Source organism: Pinus tabuliformis, chromosome 3_1 (assembly GCF_031772625.1).
Source record: "Pinus tabuliformis cultivar Carrire ecotype Pingquan chromosome 3_1, CPIR1, whole genome shotgun sequence".
Lineage (NCBI taxonomy): Eukaryota > Viridiplantae > Streptophyta > Pinopsida > Pinales > Pinaceae > Pinus > Pinus tabuliformis.
The window spans coordinates 232,814,773-232,829,092 of NC_142301.1; the positions used below are offsets into that span (position 1 = coordinate 232,814,773).

Here is a 14,320-nt window from a genome sequence, read left to right on the forward strand (position 1 = left end):
CAATGTTTTTTGGCAAACACTGGTCCCAACTCCCAAGTACTTGAGTTCTAGCACACTTCCTTTTGATTCAAAACCTTTAAGCTATGGTTTTCTAAAGAGATGGTTTCTACAAGATGTTCTTCCTAAATAATTCTTGTTTAGAGCCATTCATCTATCAAATTCTTCTCCTGGCCATTTTCATATATTAGAAATAAATAGTGTTGCCATTCACCACACTGTATAACATTGAAAGTTCTATAGTCTGCATTAAACACATATTTCTTGATGCATGGAACGCATTAATGATGGGATACGTGCAGACACAAAATCACTTCCATTGGATCATCCATGTTAAAAGGACAATCACAGACTGGGAACCATTAGTATCCACCATAATAATCACGCATTCCTACATTTTCTTTACAAACCCAAACAAGAGGAATCATTTCTTCATTTTGGACTTTTAAGAAGTTCCAATGCATGGTTTAAACTTTAATCAAACACTGGTTGTAATTTGAATGCATTGGTTGTTTATGTCTTCATCTGTGATTCCTCAACAGGAAATTAAAATTCGCCCCTTACCTCCAGGCTCCCATCTTATTTTGCATTAAAAGAGTAAAAGATGGAAATATACCTTTACAAGAGATCCACAGGAATCATGCATTACAATGTTTTGGGGGTGCTCCACCAGCTAATCATCAGCGTGACCGTGAAAAACGAATCTTAGTAAGTGATCCATAAAGGCAATGAGAAAATACCAATGCTCACTATGAAATACTAATCTGGCCTGCAATTACTTTCTTTTTGCATACAGGTATGGTATAAATGTAGAACTTCATCCAGCAAACTAGAGAAATATATAGGCCTTTCAGAACATAAAATCACTCCTTACAATGAATGCATCTTTCCCAACCAAAGATGAGTTTGAAAGCTGGCCCATCAAAACACTGTAGTCCACTGTTTGATAAGGGGGTGTAACACTAATGTAATCAAATGAACCAAATTTACCTACAGCATGCAACGAGTAATAGTGAGAGAGAACATAACGAAATTGCAAAATCAGATATTCCACTAAAAATCCTTATAATGACATACAATTCTTTAGGAGGAATAAACAACATATTTAATCTGGCACTCCCAGATGGAAAACACTAATGGAATTGCTGTGCAAATATGAACATCTAATGGCAAGGGTCTACATCAATTTGCCAGTACAAAGAAGGAACTTACAATTTGCTTTCAAAGACTGTTCCAGAAAAGCCTCGACTCGCACCATATGTATAGTTGACTGTTCCTCAAATCCTGTGTGTTTTATATTTGGCTTCAAGACTTTCTCCACGACCCAAGGGTCCATCTCAACAAAATGCACCTAAATATGAATGCACCCATAAGCAAAAGGTCAAATATAAAAGGAAAGATACACTTCTACATTCTTTGCTGAAAAAATCGTAAAATTCAAAATTGATGACAGCTTAACTTTATATATTTTCATATTTAACATTTTAAACTTTTCCACGTGTCATTAATTATTAGTAGTACTAAATCTGATTATAGCAGTCACCTGATTGGAAGGTTTATGAGCCTAGGTCTGCATCCTATCCATAGTATGGCCGCTATGGTCACCAACAAATAATGCTCAGTTCTAGCTATAAAATATAGTCGAATCTGTTGCAACCAGTAGGACTGAAACTATGTCCAAATTAATCTAAACAATATTTGTATTTGGTTCTTTCATAACTTAACCTAACTCCTAAACAATACCATCAATTATACTTTCTAATCGAACTGAACAAATAACTCACTAATGCAGGCATGCCAACCACTAAATGGTCAAGTGTTGAATACTTCATTCTGCTCATAAACGACTCTGGACATAAAATGTCCATACATTCATAAATAGCAAATACATACAGATTACATGGGAAACAACCTGGTTGAACGATGGAAAAACCTAAAGCACAGTAGGTAGAGCACATATCTTTATTACCACAGAAACACTTACATCCATGATGGTATATATCATAATCTCCACCATACATAGATATGCATCATTGATCTTCACCATAGATAGAATCACTAGACAACTATAACTACCATTTCCATTACTATTACAGCTACCCTAACCAATGTTGCACGAAGCGGGGATGAAACGGGGACATTTTTTGGAAGCGGGGACGCGGCAGCATCATTATCCAAAAATCTAGGAAGCAAAGCGTCTGCAGAAGCATCTGCTATATATATATATATATATATTTATTTATTTATTTTGCATTTATATTCAAAACAAACATCCCAAATACCAAATTAGTTGTAGAAGACATGAAAACATGCATATTTTTGCATAAATCAAGATAGATATGGCATCCATGATTCCATTGTAGTTATTAGTATGTACATCAATGATTAAATATTCGAGTATCAACCATCTATATTCTAGCAATTACAAACATACATCAAATTTTTAAGCATATTATAAAACATAAAACATTTAAGCATATTATAAAACATAAAACATAGATCGTATTATGATTTATCTAGCAAGTGAGCAATTGTCAACATTTGCCATGTCCAAAATTCAAATAATAATGTTTACAAAATAGATCACTTGGTCACCGCCAAGACAAAAAAGTTCAAATTCACAAGCCTACAAGTCTAATGATTAATCTATGACAAAAGTAGTAAATTGTGAATATATCTACTAATCTCTCCTCCTTCCACCACGAAGAGAACGTGGTGGCAATGAAGAAGATGGTGCCTGTGGAAGTTGTGGCAATGAAACTGATGAAGACGAACCCCCTGTTGTTGGTGTTGAACCATGGAACCTAGGAACCAAGGGACCAAATGGGGATGGCATCTCAACTCAATCATCATCATCCTGGAATCGCTCAAAAAAATCATACAAAAAAAACCACTAGTTAAAAAAAAAAATTAAAAGCATGAATTAAAGAAATGCCTTATAAGCAAAATTCATACCACAATGGACATACCTATATAAGAGCATCCTCTAATTACTCTAATCGCAACACTCCATCCTCCAAATTGGGCTCCTCTGGATTCCTATCCCAAATCTTAAGGTCTTTCTTAGTCTTTGCATCATCACAGTAATGGGACAACAATCGCAAGTTGTAATGAACATAAACCAAGCTCTCTGCCGGGTCTAAATTCAACTTGTTCCTTTTAACACTGTGGATGAAAGAATAAGAGCTCCAACACCTCTCTGCAGAAGAAGTGTTTACCACTTGTGATAGCACCCACAATGCCAAAGTCTGTAGAAGTGGAGTAGCCCCTCCATGCATGTTCCACCACTCAAGAGAAGAAAAAGTCTCTCGATCTCTAATTGCATGCATGCTCCCAAATGGACCAGTGTTAAGCGTATAGTTGCTCAACTGTCTCTGTACCATGGCAGCCTCCTCCTCATCAGGGACTAATTTACTCAATGCAATCATATATTTTTTGTGAACCTCTTGATCTTGGTGTGGTTTTCTCTTGCTTCCCCCCCCCAGGTGCTGGTGTTGAAAGCCATGATGGATGATAGTATTTAGGTGTCAAAACATATGCTAATGCATGTAATGGAACATTTAGCATTTCCCATCGGTTTTCCACCTCTACACGAATATAATTGTACAAGGTGATATCTCTAGGCTCAACAATGTCTTTAATCTGCCCCAACATGCTATCCATTTGCTCATACACCTCCCCAATTATTGGTCGATCTAAATCTCCAAACTTGATCATGTAACAAATTGGTTTGGTGAATTGCAAAACATATTTAACCTGTGACCAAAAATACATGTCAAGAATATTGTTCCTTGGCTACATTAGCACCATCTCTATCAAAGTTAATTTCATAGCATGTTTCAGCTCACACCATATTAGTTAAAGCTTGTCTCACCTTCATTAGCCGCCTAAAGGTGAGGTAATAACCGGTAAATCTTGTCTTTGCAAGTTTAAGCAATTGCAACTTGGAGTAGAGTAAGTGCCATAGAAGTAGTTTACCCTTGTATGCCCTGTGATGAATTTAATGAGTTGCTTCCCTCTCCTGTAAAGCTCATTAATCCACCCACATTCTTTATGCTTCACAATATCATGCATCAAAAGGTTCAATGTGTGAACCAGGCACCCAGACCAAAAGATGTGTGGATGAGTATGCTCAATAACTTTTCCTATTGCCTTATAATTCGCTGCATTATATGTGATCACTTGAACCACATTATTCGGACCAACATCTTTGATTGATTGCAATAGGAGATCTGCAATGTTTTGGGAAGATGCACTAATGGAGGAGGAGTCATGACATGTAATAAATACTGCACCACTAGCAGAAACACCAAGAATGTTTATCAAATGTTGGTTTCTAATATTTGTCCACCCATCTGATACAATGGATACCCCACAATCTACCCACTCATTTGTAAAACGTGTCAAAGCTCTTTGAACCTTTGCTTTTTCTCTTTACAATAACACTGTTCTAGCTTTCTCATAGTTGGGGGACTTGTATCCTTTTAGGGCTTCATTGATGCCCTTTACCATTTCCTGCCAATAGGGAGAGTGAAGCACATTGAATGGTACACCGCAAGCACAAAGAAATCGGACTATCTTTCCATCCACATCATCCCTCCCAGCAACATTCAAGAAATCCCCTATTGTTCTTTTACCTCCAGAGCTTCCAAAAGTACCATGAGGAGATGAGCTACCAAATCTAGAGGTTGCACTTGATTCAGAATGAGTTTTTTGTTTCTTGCTTTTTTGTTGTGCAACCTCCTCTATTTGGATGTATTTTCTTCTTTGTTCAGCTGAAATGTTTGGGCAAATTTGTATCCCCACAGCACCCTTTTTGTCATCACTATCCATCACCCCACAAAGATGCCTCCTCACACGAGTATATGAACCACTAAATGGTTTTCCTCCATGACAACCATGAGGGCACAAAAATTTGTAGCTTCCACCACCCTTTCCCCCTTCAAGTTTGGTCACATAGTTCCACAAGGGTGTTAATGCAGCTTTCCCTCTAGTGTTTCAGTGTTCCCTTCAAGTTCAACTTCATCCCCTTCCTTTTCAAACCCTTCCTCCTCATCATACATTCGGTCACTCATATTGGGACCACTATCCTCTTGTGCTTCTTCCCTTCTATTCCTACTCCCCCTTGCCATCATTAAAACCAAAAGTGGAATGATACATAGAAGCCAAAAGAACACCATCTTGGAATATGGATATAGGTGGTGGACAACCTGCAATTAAATGAGCAAGTAGAAAGAATGGGAAAGAGTAAGAGAAGGAGGAGAAAAATACAAAAAAAAATGTCAAAAAAATAAGGGAGTTTGGGGTTTGCACTTACCTCTTTAGCTCTTGTAGATGGACGTCCTCCAAGCTCCTACTCCAAGCTCCTCCTCCTCCTTCACTCCTCCAAGCTCTCCTCTCTTCTCCTCTCGTCTCTTCTCTTCTCCTCTCTTCTCTTCTCCAAGCTCTCATAAACTCAATGTGAGAAAATGAGAGATGAATGGGGGGTTAAATCCCTTCATTCCTCACCCTAACCCAAGGTGGACCCACCCCAACCTTAAAAAATAACAAAAAAAATAACGCTTTTTTTTGGCGTGCGGCGGAAACGACAAAAGCCCGACGGAAGCGGTCACGATCCATACGGATCGAACCCCGAAGCGGCACGCTTCGTATAGCCGAACCGTCGTACGAATAGCGTTTCAGAAAAATAGAAACGTGTTTCGGCCACACGCTTCCGAAAATGGCAGGAAGCGTGTTTGTCAGCCCGAAACGTGTTTCGAATGGCGATTTCCCCACGCATCCGTAAGGATCACGGATTGGCGTTTTGATCCGGGGGGGGACGTTTCCTGCAACATTGACCCTAACCCTTCACTAATGCTTCTTATTTAGGTTGACAAGGTCAACTTCAATCATTTGTTAATGGATTGGTTGAAATAGTGTTAACCCCCAACTTTGCCACACCACCAGCGCATTTTATTAGGCTGGACGTTCATGGGCATGTTCAGATACAGCTTTGCTTGGGGTGGTGGTTGGTTCCTAGGGAGAGTGGTTGCAGTATGGATTCAGTGGTGTTCTGGTCATTCAAACTCAGTTGTACACAGATTTTCACCAAATTGAGAGAGTTGCTATTTTTAGCAAATCTAAAGTTTAGAGGCTTGCATGGCAGTATTGATTACATATTCAGAGTCCTTATGAACTCAAGTTCCAGTGAGCCCTTTCCGAATTACTTGCATGACAGCTTCAATTCAAAGTCTTGCATGTCAGTTGTGACGGTATATTTGAGATCCTTGCAAGCTCTCAAATCTGATCAGCTACTTTCAGGCAACATGCAAGATAGATCTATTTTAGTATGTTTTCCATGTCAAATCTAGTTACATATTCAAACCTCCCACTGAAAATTAAGTCCAATGAGCGTGATTTCATCAGTATGTTAGGTATTTCCATTAGAGAACTCTTCGCATGATGGTCCTGACAACATATTTTGACTCCCCATGGAAATCTCAGTCCGATGAGTATGATATTGGGGGCACGTTGATAGTTTACTATTTTTAGCACTAGCCTTGCATGAGTGACACATGGCATTTTTCAAGGTCGACACGTGGCAACATTTGGGATGGATAGATGGCAAGATCTAGACACATAAGGGACAGGGCAATGATATGGAAAAGAGTATGGGCCAACTAGATGATCTCTGGAATTGTCAAAGGTCACATGCATGGACAGAAGTGTGAGGTGGCACTGAGACAAGTCAACTAGGAGTTAGTGACAGTTGACTAAGGTGTCTCCATAGTGAACTAGAGTGAGAGGTGTTACCCACCAAAATTGGTAACCCCATAGGATAAAACCCTTTCACCTATCTTGAATAGCCAGCAAGACAACAACCCTACACATTTGCTCATTGATGACGATATGTCAGTTCCTCTACCATCTGCAATAGTCACACACATCTCACCATTCAGCATTCCTCTTGCAATCGAGTGTTTTTACTTAATGTTTGGGGCATTTAGTATGGATAAAGGGTTGATCTGGATGATTGACCGATCTTTGACTATAAACTTGTTCTCTCACTTTACCAAGGGGGGCTAATCTTTAGCCCTAGTCCAATGGGACCTCCCCTAAGGTCTTTAGGTTATAGTATGGGCACTACTTGGAATACCTAGATTGAAATAGTATGTCAATTTTCATTCCCCATACTTAACATTCTCCCTTTCACATTATTCTCCTTTGCTATCATCTGCATTCTTTAGGTTACTTGTCATTGGTTCATTGGGATTTGGCACTCTCTTATCCACATCCTTGAGTAAGGCCGAAAAACATTGCCGTAAAGGTTGATGCAACTAAAATAATGAAAAATAATAAGATGGCCACAATGAAAGAAAAAGATGGTCAAGACATAAGTTAGCGTGTGGGAAAAATCCTAGCATGAGCTCTACCTTCGTCATTAGCCATCACCCAGTTCCTAAGCACTTGATGCTTCATCTCATCAAAAGAAACCCTTGCATGTCCCAACCTTGATGAGCAAGAAACTGTCTCATCTTCCAGGGGTAAAACAAATGCAATATAATAAAGAGCAAACTTTGATCCTATGCACCAAATAAAAGCATTATCAAGAAGAAGTAAAAGGTGCACCAGAGGGGTGGAAAAAGTCGGCTGAGAAGGGTAACTCATGCCTCCGTGATTGCTCCCTCCATTACATCTTTACAATCAGTATGTGGACTCTCAATAGTTGGTCCCCTAAAAATGGCACTTGGCCATTAGGTCTTTCCCTCCATCACCACCTACTAGCACTAACACCTATGGATTGAAGGGTTGACCTTGGAAACACCACCACCCGTTGGGGGCTAGAAGCACTTAATAGGGTTGACTACCTAGTCACCCCTACAAAGGTAGGGAACACTTTTATGGGACTTGGTCTAGTTAGATATTTGAAGGTAATCCCGATTTGAAGTATTAATATGCCTTTAACACTAAAGTATGGTCCACTTAGATGCATTTATGATCGTAGTCTCTAATGAATGGTTACTTTCACTTGAGTTGGAGTTGGTTTGCTAGGTGGTCCAAAGTAGCAACGGCCTTGAGCGTACCCTACTCCACATGTTGCTCATGGCATACATTATACTTTCAGAGAGCATGATGATTTGGCAAATACAGCTTTGCCCACTTATAACGAAGCGTTGGACACTTGATGACCTGCGAAGTTGATGCATATCCCAGAGCACCCATAGAAGACAAAACATTGACCTTTTCATGCCTAGCATGGAGGATCCTTGATCATGTACCAGTGGACCCAGCATGCCCCGAAGCTAGCCTTGAAACTACTTGATGGGCATGTCATGATCCATAGCCCAAATGAGGATGTTCATCCCCCATGATCATTGAGGAGCGTATGTTGCTCCTGATGGAGCCCCAACAATGGAAAGAGAAGGCATCACGTTGTCTACTTAGCATCCATGAAGATGACGTGTGGCACCCACAGCTAGGTTTTGAATACATGGCGCTGCTTGAGGCTTGATTTGAACATTTTTCCTCAAATGGAGAATGATCGTGACGCTTGGAGACACTTTCAGCCCTTCTGTTGCCTTGATGGAGCATTTAAAACCCTTAAAGGACATGAAGTCATCACCCTTTAAGGCTTATGACTCACACGTGTGGGCTTATTTTGGCATATTTTATTGTTGAGCTAATGGGTTGGCTTGTAACCCAATTTTACTTTATGTCTACTCAAAAATCAAACTTGTGTAGGAGCATTTAGTCATAAATTAGACATGGTAGACCTCATATAAATAGAAGATCACCTCTCTCACTTTATCAGCATCATTTGTATGGAATTCGACGTCTCTTAAAGAGACTCAACTTGGCCTTTGTACTTCGCTACCTGTGGAGATGTGATCTTATGTGTATTTTGTCTATTGGAGACTAATTTTTTGTTGATTTGGGGTAGCATTGGATGTGCTCTAACCATGAAAATTGGTGGAAAGGCTAAAGCACATGAGATCTCCAAAACCCAGAAATGGTTTAGGCAGATTCTACCCGGTTAAGGAGATATTAAAATAATTAATATTTTTAATGGAGTTCCTAAATCTAAACCTAGGAAAAATAAAATATTAATGGGTATTAATATAAAACTGGGTTAGAATGTTCTAAATGACATGGATCAAGCCAAATCTAATCTTAGCCATTGATTAGAGATGTAATCTCGGTCGTTGAAGGACCAACAGGAAAAGTAATCTCGGTCATTGATTAGAGATGATTATATGAAGACTCCATGCCCAAGGATGATCCAGAGAACACTTGTACCATCAAATATCATCAGTCAACAGAGGTTTTTAACTCTACCTCTATTTTCTCATCATCTTTCTTGTACCCAGATTCCACACCCTGTGGGGAATTGTAATAAGTGATACTAGTAATGATGAGTTTTGAGTCTGTAACAGGCCTAGGATGTTCGGACTCGATCAGCAAACGAGTACACCTTGGAGTGTTTTTTTTATCTGGTTAATTATCCCTTCTTTTTCAGAGGCGAATAATTTTCTGGGTTTATTCACTCACATTTTACCCCAAAGTCGGGGTGACGATTTGAAGGTTGAGCCCCTAACACATCCTAGTGTCTAGAGTCGATGTATATTACCATACAAGATCACACAAAAAATTTCGTGGAATTTGATTCGGTCTAAGTAGTCATTTTTAAGTTTTTTAGATTTTCCGCACTGCGGAAATTGCTAATAAAATTGTATTTGTAATGTAATAAGTGATGTCTAGAGAAGTTGTATGGGGTATGAGTAATGAAATTTGCACCTCACACCCTCAACTTTATCATATGACACAATTTGATGAGTTAAAAATGTGTTTTGAACCCCCAAAACCCTCTTTTCCTAGGTTTAGTGGGAAATTTGGCAATTAATTAAGCCGGAAGTTAAATAAATGGAGAAAAATAAATATCCACACATGCTAAATGTTGTGGAAATAAGGTGGAAAATTATGGGGGAGTTAAACTGAAGTCCCAAGATGATGTGGACTCCTAAAATAAAGGAAAGGGCATGTGCTCAAATAAAATCAAATTTCTGGCATTAAAGGAGAAAGTTGCTTACTTGGAAATTCGAATTTGTGAAGTTAATGCACATTTGGGAGAATTTGGAAGAATATTTGGTGGAGATTTTTGTGGGAAATTGTCCCCACATGGGTTACCACCCATATACAGTTGTCATTCTATCATAAAATTCGAATTTGGCACATAAGAGAAGAAGAAAATGATTTCCACTTACCAGAATTTGATTTTTACACCTGGCATTGGAGCTCCATTCAACAAATTCGAATTTTTCTTTGGGATTGTCACCTCATGCCACTTGTTTAATCACTTTTGCATTGGGATTGGCTCCAATGCCATTTGTCATTGTCATTCTTCATTGGGATTTGCTCCCAACTCTCTATATAATAGAGCCATGGGCTCTCATATTGTATCATGTAATAAGCTATTGGGCTTGAGGAAACTCTGTCATTTTGTATTTGCATATTTTCTTAATACAATCAAGACTTTGGGGCTATCTGGCTGGTGTTCTCTTGGTGTTATGAGGTGATGTCCTTTCATACTACTGCTATTGTGTTTAATTTATTTCACATGTTGAATTAATATTAGTTTATGCTTGCCATCTTGCTTGGATTAATGTGTGCAAACTATCTTGCACATATCATTGATTTAGAATAGTCTTCTAGGGATAAGCTTGTCAATTCATTTTAGGAGGAATGTTTGGTTTATCTTATTCATTATATTGCTCTAATCTTGTGCAAACTAATACATGTTCAAGTGTGTAGAAAAGATCTTTTGTATTATGTGCAGGAATCCATCTGGAAGTGGGAGAAATCTCAATTAGATCAACTCACTCCTAGAGTCACAGTGATCCAAGACTCAGCCATTTTTTCGCTCCAAGTTTTCCATCCAACACAAAGCCTAAAGAAGTTTTCTTAAACTATAGCTACTTGGTCATCCATTTAAATTCAAAAATACTTCTTTGATTCTAGTTCTTTCAAAGTTATATCTTCTATTCAAGAGTCATTTCTAAAGCTAGGCAAGTATGGGGTTCACTCCCATTACTTGAACTAGTACTTTGCATATTCAATTCTAAGTTTAATTTTGGTTTCTTTTTCCTAATTTCAAACTGACAATTGGTATTTTTTGTGTTTTGCAGCCCATAGGCTTGAGAATTGGGCAAAAAGGAACTTGAGGAGAAGCTTTGGAAAACTACTCACTCGTGTGTATGCAGGACCCCCTCACACTATTCAAAGACTGATTTCTAGGGAGGCCATAAGCACTTGGGAGAAATTTACAAACTCATCGAGGCCGTGGGTCTTTTGAGCCTTGTGAATCTCTTTTGGAGAGTTTTTTCCATCTTCAGGTTTGTTGTTGCCATATTTTTTGGGGAGAGAGTCTAGCTTTGTTAGAGTCTCATCTTTGTAAAGATCTCTCGCGTATTGTGGGTTGCCCTCTTAGAGGCTTTTTTACCCGATTTAAGCGCTAATAAAAAAATAAAATAAAATGTTAAAGGGAGCATGGGATTTTTCCCATGGCATCCCCCTTCCTCATTTAGAGGAGGGATTCTTGTGGGTGGCCTAATCTTGCTTTTAGTTTTTCTTAGCTTTTTAGCTTTTACTTTCATATTATGCATGCTTAAAATCAATACATTTCACTCCACATGCAAAATTTTACTAATCTTGTATTTAAATTCCCACATGCATGCGCTCTCAAGTTTTGCAAACTATTTCTCTTTGAAGCATTAGTTTAATTTGGAGAATTAACATAATTTGCACTTCATTTAGACATTTTAGTATAGAAAAGCCCCAAGCCTCACTAAAACTTACCTCCAATTTAAATTGGTTGAATAGACTTTTAAAGACCCTCTACCTCTATTGACTCCTCATTGTGAGATCCAAATATCTTGGGTGAAGATGAAATCTGAAGACTAGAGTTCAATTGTAACTTTGTCTTAGCATTAATCAATAAAATAAATCAAGAATTCATTCCATCACATTTGCTTTGTTTGCAAAGTTCTTAAATTTCTTGCTATCTTGATGGTTTAAATTCTCACATTGAAATCTTATTTCAAAAGGCACTTTGGATGCAAGCATTGTAATCTCTTTTAATTTTGCAACAAGTTTAATTTTCTCATACTTGGAAATTGACTCATATTTTGGCTTAATTGCATATTGTCATTAATGGTTGATTTCACTTTCAAGTACTATTATTTTGGGTTGCAAACTTAATTGCATGTTGTCATCTTGGTCTAACATTTGAGCTCTTTTTGTATCATTTTGGAGCAAGACAATTTCCATGCTTTGATTTGCAAACTTATTCATCTTGAAAGCATTTATAATATCTTGTGCTAACAATTTATTGTTTCACTTTTCAGGGTTATTTTGGCTTTCCATTTGAAAGCATTTCATTTCACTTTAAGCAAAATACAATTTCATTTCTTAAAGAGCAAATACTTGGAAGGCACTGGTTGTTTATGTATTTCATGCTTACCTTATGATGGTTATTGCTCATATCAGTTTTTGCTTATAAATCTCAAAGAGATAATCTATTTAACTCTAACAATTCTCCTAGAAACTCACATTGTTTTTTAACTTAACTTCTCATTAGGGACCACCCCCCTTAGCTAACCTAAGAGATAGCTCAAACATAGAGAGTCGGGATTAGTGTGACAGCCCCTTCTCTAAGTTCCTTGCCACCAACCACACCTTGTGGGATTGAAAGTTTTTCTCACTAACTTGTAGGTAGGTGTAGGTGGCAGGGTCAACAAGTCCAACAAGAGATTATAAGAGCAAGTCAAAGCGTTTGGAGAAGACATCGAAGACACAGAGGGAGACAGTGCGAAATGGTCAGTTGCAGAGAGCAAGGCGCAATTCCATCCATAGAGAGTCAGTAGCAGGGGTTTCAGCAGAGATTTGGCAACAAGATTCTAAAGGAGATTTCCAGAGATTTTCCAATGACAGAGTGACAGGAAAGGGAGGCTGAAATTATCTACAGAGGAGGTTGAGTCAGCTAGTGCGAGTGGCAAAGGAACTCATTTTAGTGAGCTAGAGACAGATCTATCACCCAAAGTCAGAGCAAGTGGGCCTAGAGCAATCCAGGAGGCAAAACAACTTGCAAGGAAGAGTTCCCAATGGCTGTACAGATTTTCTGGAGCAGCAGTGTGTTGAAATTTCTAAGTATGACACGTTAGAAATCCCTAATGCATTTTCTGGTTTAATTTCTCCTACTTGTTTTTTCCATTAACAAGTTATTTATATAAACTATAAATACTTAAATAAACACAAATGCAGCCTTAACTCATATACAGATCAGCAACTGAAATAACTGAGACAAACACACAAGGGGCACCGTTATTTTTGGACAATCGTCCCCGGAAAAACCCAATGCGGGAAAACCGGTGCAACAGTTCTGAGGGTTTTATTATTATGCAAATTGTTGAGTACAACTAGGGTGCCAAAAATGGCTCACCCAACAGAGATTGTTACACAGCAATAATACCTCTTCTCAGAGACATATTCAGCTTCTCAACTCTAGTCTGCCCCACGAAAACCCTTCTGGCGCTTCCTCTTGGCTCTATGTCATCCCTGCTAGCCTCAATGTAGCTCCTGAAGCCCTTGCGTCATCCTCCAGGATCTCTTCGTCAGCTCTTGGCCCCTTTGTGTCACCCACGCAGGCCTCTCTGCGTCTGCGCAGTCCCCAGCTACCTCTGCGTAGCTCCTGCTGCCTTTACGTAGCTCTAGCTGCCTCTGCATCAGCCTCTTCGGTCTCTGCGCTAACCCTCTGGCACTATCCCTGCCTCATACTCACTACCCCTTGCTGCAACAGACCACTAGCTCGAATTTTCTCAGCAAGCCCCACTCCAAAAAATCGAACTGACTGATCAATCTTGGTGTATCTCCAACTGACCCTCAAGCCTCCTCTTATATTTTTCCTGTTGAGTCTTCAACGACCAAGATTAAGTCGCTAATCAACGGCTAAGAGTAGATTTGGCTTGATCCATGTCATTTAGAACATTCTCACCTAGTTTTGTATTAATACCCATTAATATTTTAATTTTCCTATGTTCAGACATAGGAACCCCATTAAAAATATTAATTATTTTAATATCTCTCCAACCAGGTGGAATTTCCCCAAACCATTTCTGGGTCTTGGAGATCTTATGTGCCTTAGCCTCTCCACTAATTTTCGTGGCTAGAGCACATCCGATGCTACCACAAATCAACACTCCCTCTTAGCGAGGAATGTGCTGTTGAAATTTCTAAGTATTACCCGTTAGAAATTTTATTTGTATTCTCTGGTTTATTTCCCCTTTTTGTT

The 14,320-nt window shown here is 38.8% G+C and overlaps 1 protein-coding gene across 3 annotated transcripts in view; it reads right to left on the bottom strand.

Moving 5' to 3' along the window:
- LOC149186656 (methyltransferase) overlaps positions 1–14,320 on the bottom strand; it is a 208,613-nt gene that overhangs the window by 101,471 nt on the left and 92,822 nt on the right. For all 3 annotated transcript variants that reach the window (XR_016255707.1, XM_089411083.1, XM_089411082.1), the window contains exons 6-8: positions 1,210–1,348; positions 872–987; positions 614–670 (exon numbers count right to left, since the gene is read on the bottom strand). Coding sequence is in view for 2 of the 3 variants with exons in the window: in XM_089411083.1 (XP_089267209.1) it covers positions 614–670; positions 872–987; positions 1,210–1,348 (312 nt within the window). In the remaining variant the exon portion in view is untranslated. The remainder of the gene's footprint in view (positions 1–613; positions 671–871; positions 988–1,209; positions 1,349–14,320) is intronic.